The sequence below is a fragment of the Astatotilapia calliptera genome, chromosome 10 (genome assembly GCF_964374335.1).
Source record: "Astatotilapia calliptera chromosome 10, fAstCal68.1, whole genome shotgun sequence".
Lineage (NCBI taxonomy): Eukaryota > Metazoa > Chordata > Actinopteri > Cichliformes > Cichlidae > Astatotilapia > Astatotilapia calliptera.
In genome coordinates, this window is record NC_137431.1 from 34,303,464 (window position 1) to 34,321,024 (window position 17,561).

The 17,561-nt window shown below is 44.6% G+C and overlaps 2 protein-coding genes and 1 long non-coding RNA gene across 6 annotated transcripts; all 3 read right to left on the reverse strand.

Moving 5' to 3' along the window:
* Positions 1-1,497: 1,497 nt before the first annotated feature.
* Positions 1,498-4,918, reverse strand: LOC145431314 (uncharacterized). Its single transcript, XR_013911610.1, has 2 exons — positions 4,278-4,918; positions 1,498-2,456 (listed from the first exon to the last, which is right to left on the reverse strand). It is a non-coding gene; the product is annotated as an uncharacterized LOC145431314 (long non-coding RNA).
* A 38-nt stretch (positions 4,919-4,956) lies between these two features.
* LOC145431315 (uncharacterized) lies at positions 4,957-6,165 on the reverse strand. Its single transcript, XM_080306930.1, has 2 exons — positions 5,640-6,165; positions 4,957-5,400 (listed from the first exon to the last, which is right to left on the reverse strand). The coding sequence occupies exons 1-2, from the start codon at positions 6,120-6,122 to the stop codon at positions 5,089-5,091; spliced, it is 795 nt and encodes a 264-aa protein (XP_080163056.1). The 5' UTR covers positions 6,123-6,165; the 3' UTR covers positions 4,957-5,088.
* A 966-nt stretch (positions 6,166-7,131) lies between these two features.
* Positions 7,132-17,340, reverse strand: LOC113030003 (uncharacterized). Of its 4 annotated transcripts, XM_080307647.1 has the most exons (6): positions 16,561-17,340; positions 15,360-15,568; positions 14,937-15,057; positions 14,753-14,798; positions 14,573-14,710; positions 7,132-7,552 (listed from the first exon to the last, which is right to left on the reverse strand). In XM_080307647.1, exons 1-5 carry the CDS (start codon positions 17,083-17,085, stop codon positions 14,574-14,576), a joined length of 1,038 nt encoding a protein of 345 aa, XP_080163773.1. In that variant the 5' UTR covers positions 17,086-17,340; the 3' UTR covers positions 7,132-7,552; position 14,573. The 4 variants fall into 4 exon arrangements, with proteins under 4 accessions (XP_080163773.1, XP_080163774.1, XP_026036775.2 ...); XM_080307648.1 differs by lacking the exon at positions 14,573-14,710 and having other exon boundaries at positions 14,711-14,798; positions 16,561-17,339; XM_026180990.2 differs by having other exon boundaries at positions 14,573-14,798; positions 16,561-17,337.
* Positions 17,341-17,561: the final 221 nt, after the last annotated feature.

Consider the following 17,561-nt stretch of genomic DNA (forward strand, 5'->3'; position numbering starts at 1 on the left):
TGTAACTCACTGTAATGTAGCTCAATGTAATGTAGCTCACTGTAATGTAACTCACCAAATGTCGCATTAACAGCTTTTCTGATGTTTCTGATGATTTTTCTCCCACTTTTTTAAAAAGCATGTCCTAACCAGTCTATATAAATTATTTATTTTCATTTTACTTAAATTATATGTTATTGTTAAGTTAAAATATGTTTTTCTAATAAAGTCTATGTAATTGTCTCTATTATTGTCTGTACAGAATACTAATGTGTTACTTGATGGCATAACATTTAAGTTAAGTTAATTAGGATCGATATACTTCGTATATCCACAAGGCGGCAGTAATGCAAAAACAGTTGTAACTAGAAGAAGTTGCATTTCCTGTGAAAATGCAGTGTGAATGCAGTGTAGTGTAATCTGAAAATAGCAGAAGAAGAACTACCTGCTGGAAACTGAACTGTTTGCTGAAAACTGCTGTATTTGAAGGGGCACACTAAGCAGTGTCAATAACGCAGAGTGCATGCAAGCAGGAAAGATGCGCCGCAAATGTCACATGTAGGATTCGAACCTTTGCCACCAGACCTCATCGTGGCTGCTCAACCCACTGAGCAACGCCTGCTCTGGTCTCAAGCAAAGATATGATGAGAGAAAAAATATTCACTGTGCAGAAGAAGCTGAATTGTGCTGACAAGAGCAGAAGAGGATGAAAATTGTGCTAAGAAAAGGTGAATCAGCAGACTTTCTGCTGAAAAGAGGAAAAGAAGCTGAAGTTTGTGCTAAAAACAGCTTAAGAAGCTGGAATTTGTGCTGAAAAGTAGTGAAAAAGCTGAAATTTGTGTGGAAAAGAGTTTAAACAGTTGAAGTGTTAACTGAAGAAAATGTTGGCGTAAGCGGGACTTGAACCCGGACCTCCTGGTCTGAGAGCGGCTGCTCATCTCACTGAGCTAAAACAGCCCAGCGAGCTAAACTGGTGATCACGTCACACAAGCAGGAGTGAATTTTGTTCACTCAAATAAATAAAATAAATTTCTCCTCAAAATGCAACACTTGCACCTGCAAACTTTTTTTTACGTGCGCTCAATTTTTTTTTTGAGCGCACGTAAAGAAAAGGGTGCTTTGATTCATTTTTGGGGGTGCTGAAGCTGAAGCACCCCCAAAGATTTCTTACTTTTTTGACAAGATTTGCTGTTTGTGGGACACACTACTAAAAATATAAAAAGCATACAGTGCGTAATTGAGACGGAACACTTTAACAACAAAAGTATAGACCCCCTCCCCCCCAAAGTCTTAAGTCAAATGACTTAAAGATTTTTGCTTTAAACAAACACAATGTAATTTCATGGAACCTGTTGACAAACTAATTTTAATTAAAGTCAACGTTTCATTTTTTGAGTGTAGTTATTTTTTAAAAACACGATTTACAACCTGAACAGGTGATAAAGCGACAGATCTTTCAGCCCAATTCTACTTTTTCTACATAATCTATCATATAAAATGTAATCAAATGGAAAAGTCTCTTTTTAAAACTTGTTTTATTAGTTTTAATCTTTTAACTTTATGCATCAAGCAAAAATTTAATTATATGCAACATTCTCTGACTTGAATAAATTAGTTTAACATTTAAACCTATTTTCTGCACATTCCAGCACATAAAATAAAATATGTTTTGTGTTTACACTCAGTCTTTCAAATAGATGCAAGTAAAACACAGCAGAAAATAAATAAAATCAAAGACTCAGCGGGCCTGTTGCTCTGTTTTCACCTGTAAAGCAGGCGGAGGTGTGCTCTGGTGCAGGTGAGCTGCAGCGGTCATGTCAGTGGGAGGATCCGGGAGTTTCTCTGTGTCACATTCCCGTGGCAGCGTACTCGGTGCTCGCTCGGAGGTTTAGGGTTTTTTCGCTGTAAAAATAAGTTTTCTTCCCACGCGGCGATCAGTGGACGCTAATGTTTTTGTCACTTTTTATGGAATCAAACTCAAAGTAATGTGATTACTTCCACGCTTTAAACGCTGCACGCTCATACTCTCTCTGCACTCGATATATTATTCTTCTGTTTGGATCAAAGCATGAATAAATGAATAAAGTCATCTTTGTGTTTCAGATACAAAATAAAACCAGCTTTCACTTTGCCAAAATACTGAATCATTAACTTGTCCTACAAACAAACTGGTTTTAGTGATTTTTAGTTTAAAAAAAACAAATATGGAATAAAGTTTTGTACCAAAGCATAAACCTGGCATCTTCACCCAGTCCGATAAAGGAAATGCTGGTTTCAATTATGGATTAATTACCTTTGAAACTGAGCTTGAGTGAAGGCTCCTCCTCCAGCAGGGAGTCTGAGTCGGGCCACAATTGGTTAACCAAGATTTTAGCATTTTCAAAATGATCAAAATAGAAGTTGGGTGTGACTGTGGGTCTGTCTGGTTCACAGAATTTCAGGTTCTCTCTCAGTTGGTCAGAATCAAACTTCAGTACCTGAAAAAGAAAAAGAAAAGAGAGAGTGAACAATAAAGCTTAGTGACTACAAAGATTAGTTAAGAGCTTAACTGTCAGACACACATCAGCCTGTGAGTTTGTTCTATCCATCCATCTTCTTCCGCTTATCTGAGGCCGCGTTATGGAGGCCGCAGCCACCTCCTCCAGTGTTCCCGGGCCAGCCAAGAGATATAATCTCTCCAGTGTGTCCTGGGTCTGTCCTGGGACCCCCTCCCAGCGGAACATGCCCAGAACACCTCACCCAGTAGGGCACCCAGGAGGCTTCCTTGTTACATGGCCAAACCAGCTTAACTGGCTCCTTTCGATGTAGAGGAGTAATGGCTGTACTTTGAGCCCCTCACAAATGGTCAAACTCCTCATCTACCAATGCCCCTACAGTCAGAGGACACCCTTCAGTCCCTCTTCTTGAAGATGGTAACCACCATCCCAGTCTGCCAGTCCAGAGGTACTGCCCCTCTCCACACAACATTGTAGAGGCATATCAACCAAGACAGCCCTGCAAGATCCAGATCCTTCAGAAACTCAGGGCGAACTTCATTCACACCAAGGGCCCCGCCACCAAGGAGTTGTTTAGCTGCCTCAGTGACCTCACTCTGGTGATGGACTAGTCACTCCCCAGGTCTCCAGACTCTGCTTGCTTTATGGAAGACTGGGATTAAGGAGGTCCTTGATGTATTCCTTCCAACCCAACAATATCCTCAGTCAAATCAGCTGCATCTGGTTTGGGGGTTACCACCACGACAGGCACCAACGACCTTGCAGCCGCAGCTCAGTGCAGCAGTTGAAGATCTCGCCTCTGTCAGGTGTTCCCAGCGAACCCTCATTTTACGTTCAGGTGCACCAGGTCTGTCCACCATCGTCCCCTGCCACCTGATCCAATTCTGCCTCCAGGTGGTGATCAGTTAAAAGCTCACCATCTTTCTTCACCCAAACGTCCAGAACATACGGCCACAGATCTGATGATACAATTACAAAATTGATCATCGACCTGTGGTATGGGGTGTCCTAGTGCCATGTGCAGTTACAGACACCCTGGTTCACACAGGAGTCCAGCTCTGGTTCAGATCTGGCAGACCCTTCCTCCCAATCATGCCCTTCCAGGTCTCAGTGTTGTTGCCCGCATTAGTGTTGAATTCTCCCAGTAAGACGACAGCCCCCAGGTGGAGCACGCTGGCAGGTTACTCTGAACTGATGTTTGGCGCACAGGCACAGATGACAGTCAGGACCTATTCCCTGACCTGAAGGTGCAGGGAACATATCCTCTTGTCCACCTGGGAAAACTAGGGGATACTAAGATATCCACCCCAGCTGAGACAAAGTCCGGCCTGTCTCCGGAACCAGTCACCAGTCACCTGGAGGAGTCTCAGTAGCTGGGATCAGTTTGCCAGTGTGTGCTGGCCACTGCCCAGCACTCCGACAATAAAGCCTCTGGGATCACTGGGACTAGCAAACCCCTCCACAACAATAAATCTGCAATTCACAGAGGAGGTTAGTTTGTTGTTGTGGGGCGATCGTGGCTCAAGAGTCGGCAGTTCGTCTTGTAATCGGAAGGTTGCCGGTTCGAGCCCCGGCTCCGACAGTCTCGGTCGTTGTGTCCTTGGGCAAGACACTTCACCCGTTGCCTACTGGTGGTGGTCGGAGGGCCCGGTGGTGCCAGTGTCAGTGCGCCCCAGGGCAGCTGTGGCTACAATGTAGCTGCCATCACCTGTGTGTGACTGGATGTGTAAAGTGCTATACAGATACAGGCCATTTGATTTTTACATTTAATTGTTATTTACAGCCAGATTATCCCATAACCACCTGTCCGTTCTCCACATGCAGGGCGATGGCAACATTATCCCAAAGATAAAACTCAGGCTGTCCAAACAGCTCCAGAGAGTCCATCTGACTTGCATCAGGTCTGTGGATCAGCTCGTACCTGAGAGGAAGGCCAAAGACAAACAGTATCAGTGTGGCAGTATTATCTGACTCCACGTAAAGCAGACAGTAAAAGTCTTAAATATACTTAAATATATACATAAAATTATTGGAAAAGATCAGCTGACTGGATGTCAGGAGGAAACTTTTTAAAATTTGGTAATTGTCATTGCAGGGACTCCTCCACCATAGTTATAGTGGCAGCACGCTCATGATATTTGAGGGCTGCAATGTAGATTGAATGTATTTGCCTTCAGATTGAGCTCCATCACAAAGGTCTGGTGCACATTACTGAGGATGCCCCCCCAACCCCATCCTCCACCTTCCCATCACTTGTGAATGAGGCACATGATTTCTCTGACTCAGGGCAGTGACTCTAACTAACACATTTTTACTTTTGTGAAACCCGCTGAATTAAAACTGAAAGCGTGCACTTCAGTCACATCTTGATTGTTGGAATTAAAATGACGCACGCAAAACTACAAATGGTGTCATGGTCCAAAAAGCTCTGCACCGACCTGGATGCCTCAGATCAGATGTACGACAACTAAGCTGATCACTGACCTGAACACAGCGTGTCCTGGTACAAGTGCATTCTGGAGCAACCTTATCCTGTAACAGGATGTTAAGGGTGAAAAACCAACACCACTCTGGTTTAGATCAGGCTGTTCCTGTCTCCTACATCCAAGTGTTCCTACCATCCCAGAGTCTCCAAGAAGCCCAGGTGTTCTTCCCTGCTGCTCAGCATGAGCACAGACAATAACTTGTTGACCCTCTTCCTTTGTCTGTGAGCGTTTATCTGTGTCTCACACATGGCCTCCGACCTCCAGATGAAGCGTCCGTCTCTGTACGCGCAGACAGCGTTCGGGTCATTACCAGGAAGTAATGGAAACTCTGAGAAGAGCTCGCGATTGGCTGGGCTGTGGACCAACACAGAGTACTGCACTTCCTTTTTGAACAGGCAGGTCCTGAACACTCTCATGATGGGCGGAGCTCCGAAGCAAAACTGGACACAACAGAAGGTCTTTCAGTGGGAGACTCACACCTGTCACACACCTGAGGTAATGTACATGATGTACTGATAACATCATGTACATTACTGTTCCTGGTCACACGGTGTTTATTATTTTTAGTGTGTAGCTTTGACACAAACTCAGACTGTTGTGGATAAAGAGTTGTTGAGTTTTGAATAATGTTTGTATCTTCAGGAAGAAAAAATTCCCCCCTCTGTAAATGTAAACATACCTGCTGGCTGTAGGCGCTCAGCACGTCCTGCAGGGGGAAGGTGAAGCGGTACGATCCATACCTGGACTTCTCACTGAAGGCAGGAGAGGTGGCAAATCTCCACAGGAAGCTCTGCTGCTTCACAGCCTGCTCCTTCGTCCGGTTTGGGTAGGTCTTCTCCAGGAGCCTCGTCTCGGCCGCCTGGATCTCCTCGGGCCCCACAGCCAGACTCCACCACACCAGGGGCCATTTGTGTGGATCCCTGAAGCCTCTGTGAGGATCCTTGAAGCCGCCGTCTGTCCTGATCCAACATAAAGCCCCTCGCTCTGTGTCGTGTTTCAGGTGCGACACGTGAAACTCGGGTCGGGGGTAGTCAGGGACGTTTTCTTTTAGGAGATACGGGTTCTTCAAGTCATGAGCGAGCTTCTTCAGCTCATTCAGCCACAGATGCTTACAGTTTATGAAGTGTTGTATATATCCTCTCCTGTTTCTTTGTGTCTGCATGATCAGGTGGAGGCTGATGCTTCCTGTCAGGAGTGTGAGTGATCTCTGAGCTTATGAATATAAGCCTGGTGATCAGGGGGCGTGGTGGGCGTCTGGATAGACCACGCCCCCACTGGACTGTGGGGCGTGGTCTATTCAGACGCCCACCACGCCCCCACAGTCCAGGGCATGCAAATGGGACAAAGCCTGAGCGCCCTCACACAGGAAATAGTCTAAACATCAGCTTTCATATTTCAGCACCAGCACTGATAAACATCACACAGGGAAAGAAAGAAGACACGGGTTCTTCAAGTCATGAGCGAGCTTCTTCAGCTCATTCAGCCACAGATGCTTGCAGTTTATGAAGTGTTGTATATATCCTCTCCTGTTTGTGTCTGCATGATCAGGTGGAGGCTGATGCTTCCTGTCAGGAGTGTGCTTGCCTTTACCACGTCCCCACAGTGGGGGCGTGGTCTATGCAGACCCCCACCACACCCCCGTCCAGGGTATGCAGGAAATAGTCTAAACATCAGCTTTCATAATTCAGCACCAGCACTGATAAACATCACACAGGGAAAGAAAGAAGACACACTTCCCCTGCAAAACCACCAAACTCCTGTCATCTACCTCTATTTCACTGTTTCCGCTTCTGTTACAGGTTCAAGTGTTAATGAAGTTAAACCCGACTGCAGCTCAGACAGCAGGCTAATGAAACTCATTAGTAATTCATTTAGCAGATTACATAGACACATAGAGTTTAGCAGATGTTTGCTTGTTAAACACCTGCAGACAGCAGCAGGATCCATGTGAGCGTCTGCAAAGTAACGTCTCTCAGTAGCTGCATCGGACAATACTGTGATATTGAAAGGTTAAATATACAGTAATATACATATGATAACATTCGCCTGTTTCTGGAACTTTAAGATCAAAATTTAATCTTAAATTATTATTTTTTCCAACATTTTTGATCTCTCATATGTCACAACCCGGCTCAAGGACGTGACAAGCAAGTGGGAGACCACACACAGGCTTTTAAAGGCTGTGAGATATTTTTAATGACGATAAGGTGAAAAAACTTAAACACAATTGAAATGATATAACAGCCATAACTGAAGCCTCAAATGAATCTGATGGGTGCCAGATGGAGAGAGCCAGCGAGAGCCAGAGACCACGCTGGTTCAGTCAAGGTGTCTTTATATACACTGGGTGTGCTGCATCTATAATTGGGTCAGCTCCACCTACCTGCAAGAAACAGGTAACAGAAAAAGCAAAACACAAGGCCAGCCCACTGGCCGTCAGGGCTGAAAAACACATTTAAACTCTGTTAAAGACGAGATGGGCACAAACTGTCCTCAGTGGTCTCCTGCAGCCACCTTTGACCTTTTGTTCGATGTGTTTTTGGAACAGGAACTATTGATGAGGACTTCCTGCTCGTGGATGTTGTGTGTAATCTAGAGAGATGTGGAACACAGGCTGAGGTCAGATGCTTTGGATTTACATATGTTTTACTTTCACTTCATCATCCCCTTGAAAAAGCTCTCTGAGTTTCTTTCACGTCTCATTCAGCGTTCATCGCTCGTACGTATCAGTTCTGTCACTTGTGAGCAAAAATAAACAAATGTAAGTCTGTTAGTAGCAACCGACCCGGAAACTTAAAGATCCCTTTGTTTGCAAACGCTTTAGACTGCGATGACTGAGAACAGTGAGAGTTTGTCTCCATGCTGTTCATCAACCTTCATACAGGTCTGAAGATCACAGCCGTGTCACTGCGCAGAGATTCCTGCAGATTCTCTGAATCCTTTGATGATAATATTACTGTAGATGATTCACAATTTCACATCAAGAAGAATTGTTCCACATTTTCCAGACACAGTTTTTTGAACCTTAGCGAACCTCTGCCTCTTTTATACCCAATCATGTTGCCATGGTTACGCTCCTCCAGCTCTTCCTTTTGTGCCGTTTACCTTTTCATCCATTTATCCACAACATGATTACAAATAGCAAATCATACAATAAGTGGAGCTTATTGTATGATTTTTACAGTCTGTCATAGAAAGTATAAGATTAAAATCTGGACAGAAAAAAAAGAATACAGATGATTACAATCAGAATAATCAATAAATGCTCAATCCATTTATTGATTATTCCTCATCACACATGACAGCAAACCAAACATCAAGTTTTTAACTGTCATTCAGAATAATGTGGACGTCTGAGTTGAGAAACAGCCATCTGTCAGTATTTAGTCATTTATTTTTTGAGCTGATAATTTCCTGATCAATAAATAGTGCAAATATTAGTGTCTGATGTGATCTGACTACAGCCAGGAAAACCACCGAACTCCAGAGCTGCTGCACCGTCAGTGCTGTTTGGGTTTTCGACAGCAGGGGGCGCAGCTGGGCTCATAAAGCTTAAGAGCATCCTGTGGTTGTCCTGGTGTAGGTCTGAGTGAGCACAGAGGAGGATGACTCTGAGTTTGTTCCTGTTCTCCTTCAATGATGTCACTTCCTTTACTGGCACACGCTCTAAAAACTGTAACTTTAACATTTATTTCTTAAATCCAGCTTCACAGAAAGAGTTCTGTGGCAGTATTTTAGAGCTCCATGCTGCACATTAGAGCTGGGCGATAGAACGATAACGATATGTATCGCGATATAACTTTTTCTCGATAGAAAAATTAAACTATCGCGATAGACCTCGCCGCTCTTGTCCTCTTAAAAAAAAAGAAAGAAAAAAAAAGAACAGCCAATCCAAATTAAGTAGCGCAGAGCCGAACCAATCACAGCCGCAGCGTCACGTGACTTGTTACGTACAGCACAAGTGCCAAGCCGCACATGTGTATTTGTTTGGGAAGCAGCCAGCCACCGTACCGCCCGGGTAATGGAGGAAATGAGTGCACCGACTAGAAAAATCAACCGAGCGTGACCGAAGAGAAAACAGATGATGGTTCCAATGCCGGAGAGATTGTCGAACGGACGAGCCACAGAAGTTCCGTAGTGTGAAGGTATTTCGGCTATTTCAAGTCTGACAAAAAACAGAGTAGCGTGCACTGTAAATGTGCCGAAAGCAAGTCTGGAAATACAATAAACTGGTGCATGCGCAGATTTTTCTATGCGTTTGCACCTTTCGTCCACACGTAAACGGCGTTTTTGGTCACTGAAAACGAAGATTTTTGAAAACTCCGTTTTTGCATTTACGTGTGGACCAGAAAAACGGAGAAAACGCAGCGTCAAAGGTGTGCGCCTTTTTTGACGTCACACTGTGCGCCACGTTATTGTTTCGGTGAAATGAATTTCTACAATACTGTTACTTCTACTCTCTGCAGTGTTTAAATGCTTACATATACACACAGTTACTGTCCCTCCACACATACGACTCGGTTCTGCTTCTATGCCCCAGCTTTGTTTACTTTTTCCCACCGAGGCTTCTAGACTTCTGATTGGCCAACATTTCTGCACGGTTAGGAATCTAGCGCCACCTGCTGCTTTGGCATGTTCATAGCAGCGTTTTCCTTCATTTCTGCCTTTATGTGTGGACGGGATTATTTTTTAAAATGAAAACTGAAAATCTCCGTTTTCAAAAATACCCGTGTACGTGTGGACGTAGCCTCAGTCTCTGACTGGAAGCGCTAATTCGTCATTCGGCTTTTGTCAGACTAAAGTAACTGTTAAAACTGTTTGAAAAGCTCAGCTATACAACAAGGAGAGATTGAGAATTTCCTTTTAGTTCTCAGTTTATTTGATATTGACAAAAGTTAGTCAGTTTTGTCTGTTCTTCTGTAAAACAAACTAAGATTTATTTTTAGAATTAATATTTTGTTTCTAAGTGGAATTGACAGTTTAGTCTGTTTCGTTTGTTCTATTTTGAAACTTAAACGCTTTAGCGGCTGCCTTTTGTGTAGTTTGCAATATTTGCCTTTATTTATCTGAAAAAGTCTCATGTTCCTTAAGTACATCTACCCTGTTGAACTTATTATGGGAAATAAATATTTAAATAAAAACAAGCTGCTGATTATTTCACATTTTACTTGTGAGCAACGGCACATTTAAATCTTACAAATATAGTTATTTGGCTGATATCGTGATAGATATCGTTATCGCCTGAAATGGAAAAAAACATATCGTGATATGAAAAAGTCTTATATCGCCCAGCTCTACTGCACATTAGCCTTCATACATGTGTGTTTCGTGTGCACTTTAATGTAACAGAGTAAGGAGCAGGTTCTTTATAGAGTCACTCTTTTAATGAATATGTTCAAAACAAAATGAAAAAAGCCCATCCTGATGTTCTTAAAGGTTTGAGCTGAACGACTCAGATGCATTCATATGGTCTACATTTTTGTCATGCTCTCCAGGATCTCTGGGATGTTGTTTCTTGTTGTTTTGCTGTTTCTCACCAGGGCGGAGTCAGGCTCCGGTCCCCACCTCTGTCCTTGTCTGTACAGCTCTACTCAACTCCCTCTCATCACGCATGGTAACTCCTGCACCACTCAAGGCCCCAGTGGGGTTTGCTTCTTTGCTGGATCGTTGTGCTAACCTGTGTCAGTGTAGCCCTGGTTCACCGAGTGATCTCGTATCTCGTAGTGCTCCTCTCTAACGTATATCTCCTCTCCTTGTACAGACTTCCCTGGACCTTCGCCTGTTACCCCGCCCTGTGGGCCTCGTGTGGATGTGGGTGAGGTCTTTGTGGACTGGACTTGATGTGACTGAGCTGCTTATGTGAGCAGAGTACTTACTGGCTGACAGTGTGTGTGAGGAAAGATGGATGATACAAGCACCACCTAACAGTTATTATTACACATTCCTGGATGTTCAGTTTGAAAAGGGTGAAAAGGTGTTCTGAGCAAATTTTCCATCATCAACTTAGCTGAAGTACTGAAACCCAAACTATGCTGTTAAACATTTAATTTTAAAGATATCTTTACACAAACCAATTCAAAACTTTTATATTGATTGATGTAGGACCCACTACAGTTTGCATACAAGGCGGGTGTCGGAGTGGAGGATGCCATCCTGTACCTCCTACACAGAGCCCACTCACACCTGGATGGGGGAAAAGGCACGGTCAGGATCCTGTTTCTTGACTTTTCCAGTGCCTTTAATACCATCCGGCCCTGTATGCTTCAGGAAAAACTGAACAGGATGGAGGTGGACCCCTGCCTGGTGGCTTGGATCTCCGACTACCTCACCGACAGACCACAGTACGTCAGGCTGAAGGACATCACGTCTGACACTGTGGTCAGCAGCACAGGAGCACCACAGGGAACTGTGCTGTCCCCTCTTCTCTTCACCCTGTACACCTCTGACTTCTGCTACAACTCTGAATTATGCCATATTCAGAAGTTTGCAGATGACACGGCCATCATGGGGTGTATCTGGGATGATCAGGAAGAGGAGTACAGAAGTCTGGTGAGGAACTTTGTCGCATGGAGTCACACAAACCACCTGCAACTCAACACCTCAAAGACTAAGGAACTGGTTGTGGACTTCGGGAGGTCCAGAGAAGGTCCACTGCCGGTTCAGATAGAGGGGGAGGAGGTGGAGGTGGTCAACAAGTACAAGTACCTCGGGCTGTGGGTGGACAATAAACTGGACTGGTCATGCAACACAGAGCACCTGTATAAAAAAGCCCAAAGCCGACTGTACTTCCTCAGGAGGCTGAGGTCTTTTAACATCTGCAGGAAGCTCCTGAGGATGTTTTACCAGTCGGTGGTTGCTGGAGTACTTTTCTATGCTGTGGTGTGCTGGGGGAGCAGCACAGCAAAGAAGGACTCATCCAGGCTGGAGAAACTGATCAGGAGGGCTAGCTCTGTGGTCGGCATGAAGCTGGACACTCTGGTGACAGTGGCAGAGAAAAGGACATTAAAGAAACTGATGGACATTATGAACAATGCTGGGCATCCTCTGCACACGGCCATAAACAACCAGAAGAGTCTGTTCAGTGACAGGTTGCTTCTCCCCAAGACAAGAACTAACAGACTTAAAAACTCCTTTGTCCCACACGCCATCAAACTGTTTAACTCCTCTCTGGAGGGGAGAGGGAGGGGAAACAGGAGGACAAAGGAGGGGGGAACAACTAAGCTGTAGTGCCTCTTCACCTCACTGTACAATACCTTTTGTAAATAGTCAACAGTGCAATAGACTCAATACTTAAAATGTGCAATTCACTTGTATTTTTATTTTTATTCCTATTTATTCTATTTATCCCCTTTGTATATTTTATTTATATTGTCTCTGTATTTATATATGTGTGTGTGTATAACTCTGTAACTTCTGTCGGTGCTGTGCTTTTTTGGAAATCGAATTTCCCAGAGGAACCCACCCGAGGGATTAATAAAGTTCTATCTAATCTAATCTAATCTAATCTAATGTATTCTTGGTAGACTGTCCTGTCCACCAGGGAGCGCTGCTGTACCACCTCCCACGTCCTTAGCACACGCACACATTTATACAGATAGCATGGATCCGTTAGCAGATCCACAGAGCCCAGAGAGTCCTCAGCCTCCATCAGGTCCTGCTGTAGTTCTCCAGCTGAGAGAGCGCAGACACGGACATGTTAGAGGTGAGAGTGTGAGATGAGACTCCGTCCATCTACAGTTGTACTCATCAGTTTATGAACCCTGACAGAATTTGTGATTTTTCTGCCTGGTTGTTGTGTCCTTGGGCAAGACACTTCATCTACCACCTGCTGGTGATGGTCAGAGGGGCCGATGGCGCGATATGGCAGCCTCGCTTCAGTCAGTCTGCCCCAGGGCAGCTGTGGCTACAACTGTAGCTGCCTCCACCAGTGTGTGAATGTGAGAGTGAATGAATAGTGGAAGTGTAAAGCACTTTGAGGGTCTCGAAAAGCGCTATATAAATCCAATCCATTATTATTCCTCAGAGAACATGAATAATTCTATACAACTTTTCTGTCTGTGTGAAGCTTCATTATCAAACTTTTGTGTTTGTGGTTCGTAATACGATGTATCGCCTCCTCTCATATTAATGGCAGCTTGTTATGGTATTTGTGTTCAGGGAACTTTATTGTCTCAGATGCTAAAGCTGCTGCCCATTCCTCTTGGTAAAACTTTGGCCTGTTCACATCTTTCTGGGTCTGTCTGGAGCTGCAGCTCTGAGATCTCCTCAGAGTGGCTGAATGATGCTGAGGTCAGGAGATGGAGAGGACCTCTGCAGAAGCTTCATTTTAGAAGAAGAAGTTTCTCTGTGCTGTTGGCTTATTGTAAACAGGCAGTTTTGTGGCATTGGCGTAGTAACGACTTTCTTCTTAAGACTCGACCATGCAGCCTATTTTTTCCTTGTTGTGCATCTTGAATCAGCTGAAGTTGTTGAATCAGCTGGTGTTGAACGAATCTGTCATTTTTCACCTCTTAACTAGAGTTTGGACATTGATGATTAGCATCCTCAGTTCCCTGGATATCGTTTTATATCCTTTTGCTGTTTTTATAAAGTTCAACTATCTTGTCCTGCAGATCCGTTGATAATTCTTCTGTTTTCCCCATGGCTCAGAATAAAAGGTCAGTGCACCACTGAATGAAACATAGAATAGAATAAAATAGAATAAAGCTTTATTATCCTTTTACATGTACAATGAAATTATGGTTTCTCCACACCAAAAACGACTTGGTCTGAACAGAGTGTGAGTGAGCAATGAGGGTTACTCAGATCATGGCTCCGACTGATGAGGTGGATAGGTGGATGTGTCTTGGATGACCTGATTGACCAGAGGGCAGCGGGTCAAACAGGTGGTGGGCGGGGTCACCTGTGATGGTTCACCTGACACAGGAGGAGCTGGCGATGGCCTCCAGGGTTGGCAGTGATGTTTTGGGTGGTGTTAATGACCCTCTGTGCAGCCTTGCTGTTCTCAGTCGAGGCCCCTGAATACCAACAGCAGGCAGGAGGAGCACGCTCTCCACTGAGGAGGGGAGAAGGTCAGCAGCAGCTCCTGGTCCAGGTTCTTCTTCCTCAGGACACGGAGGAGGGGCAGCTGCTGCTGGGCCTTCTTTACCAGGGTGATGGTGGTGTGGGTCCAGGTGAGGTTGGTGGAGATGTGGGTGCATAGAAACCTGAAGGTGGAGACAGATTCCACCTGTTCTCCATTTATAATGCCGGGGAAGGGGGGGGCGCTGTCTGTGCCTCCTGAAGTCCATGATGAGCTCTTTGGTTTGAAGGACGTTCAGCTTTTCAGGTTATTTTCTGAGCACCAGCAGGACAAGTTCTCTACCTCCACCCTGTTCTCTGTCTCAGCTCCATCAGAGACCAACCACGGTGGTGTCATCAGTGTGAAACATGCAGTGACCTATCTGCAGGCCAGAAACTCACTGACTTTTCACACACGCATAATTACAAGCAAATAGATCCCAGGTGAGGATTGTTACCTTCACCTTTAGTAGTTGTGTAAACCTCCATGTGTCAGCGTTTGTGTATTTGTAATGACAACAGAAACTATTCCTTTAATTACTGATTCATTACCTTAGAAAACAAGGCTGAGTGAAGGCTCCTTCCCCAGCGGGAAGCCTGCGTCAGGCCACAAATGTCCAACCAGTGATTTAGCATTTTCAAAACTGTCATACTGGATTCCAGGTGCAGCACTCTGTTCAGGTTTCTCACCTAACGAAAGCTTTGTTAGAACATCCTCTTCAGGTTCCTCACAGTACGTGAGGTTTGCTCTCAGTCGATCACAGTCAAACTTCAGCACCTGAAAACGAAACCGAGCAGAGAAACAAGGTGAGAAACTTCAACACTTTGTTTTAATTTTTACCAAATTTATAGGCAACAGCTTCTTGTAAAATGCTTCAGGTGTCTCTATAGACGGAGGAGTAGGAGGGGCAGGTACCTGTCCATGATCCATGTGCAGGGCGATGGCGACATTATCCCAAACATAAAACTGACGTTGAAAAGGATGTAGACCATGAGCTTCCATCTGGTTTTTGTCAGGTTTTTGGGTCAATTTCCAACTGAGAAGAAAGTCAGAGACACAACCAATCAGCTCACAGAGGACTTCAGACTGCTTCCCTGACAGAGCTCTCAGTGCCAGCATCAAATCTGATGCTCAGGTCGAGATGAAGCACACTGACCAATGACAAATTAAAGGAAAAATCAATATGAATATCAGACACTGCATGGACTCGTTGTGTCCATCATCTTTGGCTTTGTTTCTGGTTTTTATAATATTGCAGCAGATCTTCATCATCATCAGTGGTCGATCCCATCAAAGTGATCGATCACATTTATTTCAGTGGAGACTTTAAACACTTACCTGTGTGTCTCGCACATGGCCTGTGACCTCCAGATGAAGTGTCCGTCTCTGTAAGTGAAGACGGCGTTCGGGTCATCATAAGCAAGCGAAGGATACTCTGAGAAGAGCTTCTCTCTGGCCGGGCTGTGGACCAGCACAGAGTACTGCACTTCCTGATTGTAGAGGGCGGTCTTGAACACCTTTATCATGGGCGGAGCTCCGGAGCAAAACTGCAGACAACAACAGGAATTTCAGTGTGAGAGACACACACAAAGGTCACTAACCTAACACACTGTACACCGTTTAACAATCACACAACAATATAATCCACCCACTGTTATCATCTTCAATGCCCTGTACCAACACAGAGCAGAGCAGCTATCTGAACGCTACCCCAACAGAGGTCGATCATCTTGTTAATAATTTCACCTCCTCACTACATACGACTCTGGATACTGTAGCTCCTGTGAAAACTAAGGTCTCTAATCAGAAGTACCTGACTCCGTGGTATAATTCTCAAACACGTAGCCTAAAGCAGATGACTCGTAATCTGGAGAGGAAATGGCGTGTCACAAATTTAGAGGATCATCATTTAGCCTGGAGAAATAGTTTGCTACTTTATAAGAAAGCCCTCCACAAAGTGGACTGAACCACTACAGATTAGAAGGGGGAAGAAAAAAAGTTGTCCAAAAGTAGTTCATACTCGAATTGCACAGAATGGAAACAAGTTAACACCCTCACTACACCCTAACTACACACTAACTACACACTAACTACACCCTAACTACACACTAACTACACACTAACTACACACTAACTACACCCTAACTACACACTAACTACACACTAACTACACCCTAACTACACACTAACTACACACTAGCTACACGTTAACTACACCTTACAATGAGGTGACTGTTGTTGTGACCCGCCACTATATCAATAAAAATGAATTGAATTGCACAAACACACTGGAGCTGGTTGGCAGATTACTCCTGGTCACATGACTTTCAAGGTTTTTAAGTGGCTGTTAGACCTTAAAGCCTTGAGGAGTTTAAGGTCTTAATCCAGGCCATCGTGTCTCTTTCAGTCTGAGCTGATGGATAAACTCAGTGTTTTAAAAATAAAAGTACTAATGAAATTATGTTTTCCTAACATGCAGAATCAATCAGTGAGCTACACATTGATTTAACCCCCCCCCCCCCCCCCCCACCACCAGTACCTGCTGGCTGTAGGCGGTCACCACTTCGTGCAGGGGGAAGGTGAAGCGGTACGATCCAAACCTGGACTTCTCTGTGAAAGCCGGAGAGGTGGCAAACTTCCAGAGGAAGCTCTTCTGCTTGTTCAGGTCTGGGTAGATCTCGTCCAGGTAGCTCGGCTTCTGTTCAGCCTGCTTCTCTATCCGGTTTGGGTAGAACCTGTCCAGGAGCCTGGTCTCAGCAGACTGGATCTCCTGGGGACCCACAGCCAGACTCCACCACACCAGGGACAGGCCGTCTGCATCCTTCAGGCCTCCGTGAGGATCCTTGAAGCCTTCGTCCTTCCAGATCCTCAGTAACCCTCCTTGCTGTGTGTCGTGTTTCAGATTGGACACGTGAAACTCGGGTTGAGGGTATTCAGGGACGTTTTCTTTTAGAAGATAGATGTTCCTCAAATGCTGATTGTGCATTTTCAAATCATGCAAACATAAATGATGTTTGTGAATAAAAATCGCATTCGATCCATTGTTCTTTCTCTGAGCCTCCATGTCCACGGTGCAAGATGATGGTGCTAATGAAAAATCTGTGATACAGAACAAACCAGCCGATCTCCCAGTGAGCCCTGCTACACTCTGCTCAGTAAGACTTCAGTCGACTCGTCAACCCAACGCGGAAGATTCCCAGGTGTGTTCATGCTCCGCCCATATTTAGGAGGATATATCAGGTAGTGACTCATTCCCAGGTACTCTGGGGACGTTTGAGACATGTTGGCTCCTGCTGAAGGGGCGTCAGTTAAACAGAAATGTTTCCGTTACTATTCAGGAGAAAAGAAACTGAAAACCTGAAACATCATGTTCAGGTTTTCAGTTTCTTTTCTTCTGAAAAGAAACTGAAAACCTGAACATGATGTTTCAGGTCAGTTTCTTTCTTCTGAAAAGAAACTGAAAACCTGAACATGATGTTTATGAAGAAGCCCATTTATCGTCTCACAACATGAAACTTATGTAATCACCCCTGTAGCTGG

What these genes read in the sequence shown, in the direction of transcription:
- LOC145431315 (XM_080306930.1), bottom strand. Translation starts at nt 6,122, where the DNA reads ATGCAGACACAAAGAAACAGGAGAGGATATATACAACACTTCATAAAC. An exon ending in TGAGCGCCTACAGCCAGCAG is followed by an intron (nt 5,401 to 5,639) that starts GTATGTTTACAT and finishes TGTTGTGTCCAG; the next exon opens with TTTTGCTTCGGAGCTCCGCC.
- LOC113030003 (XM_026180990.2), bottom strand. Translation starts at nt 17,085, where the DNA reads ATGGAGGCTCAGAGAAAGAACAATGGATCGAATGCGATTTTTATTCAC. An exon ending in GCCATGTGCGAGACACACAG is followed by an intron (nt 15,058 to 15,359) that starts GTAAGTGTTTAA and finishes CTTTCTTCTCAG; the next exon opens with TTGGAAATTGACCCAAAAAC. An exon ending in TGCACATGGATCATGGACAG is followed by an intron (nt 14,799 to 14,936) that starts GTACCTGCCCCT and finishes TTTCGTTTTCAG; the next exon opens with GTGCTGAAGTTTGACTGTGA.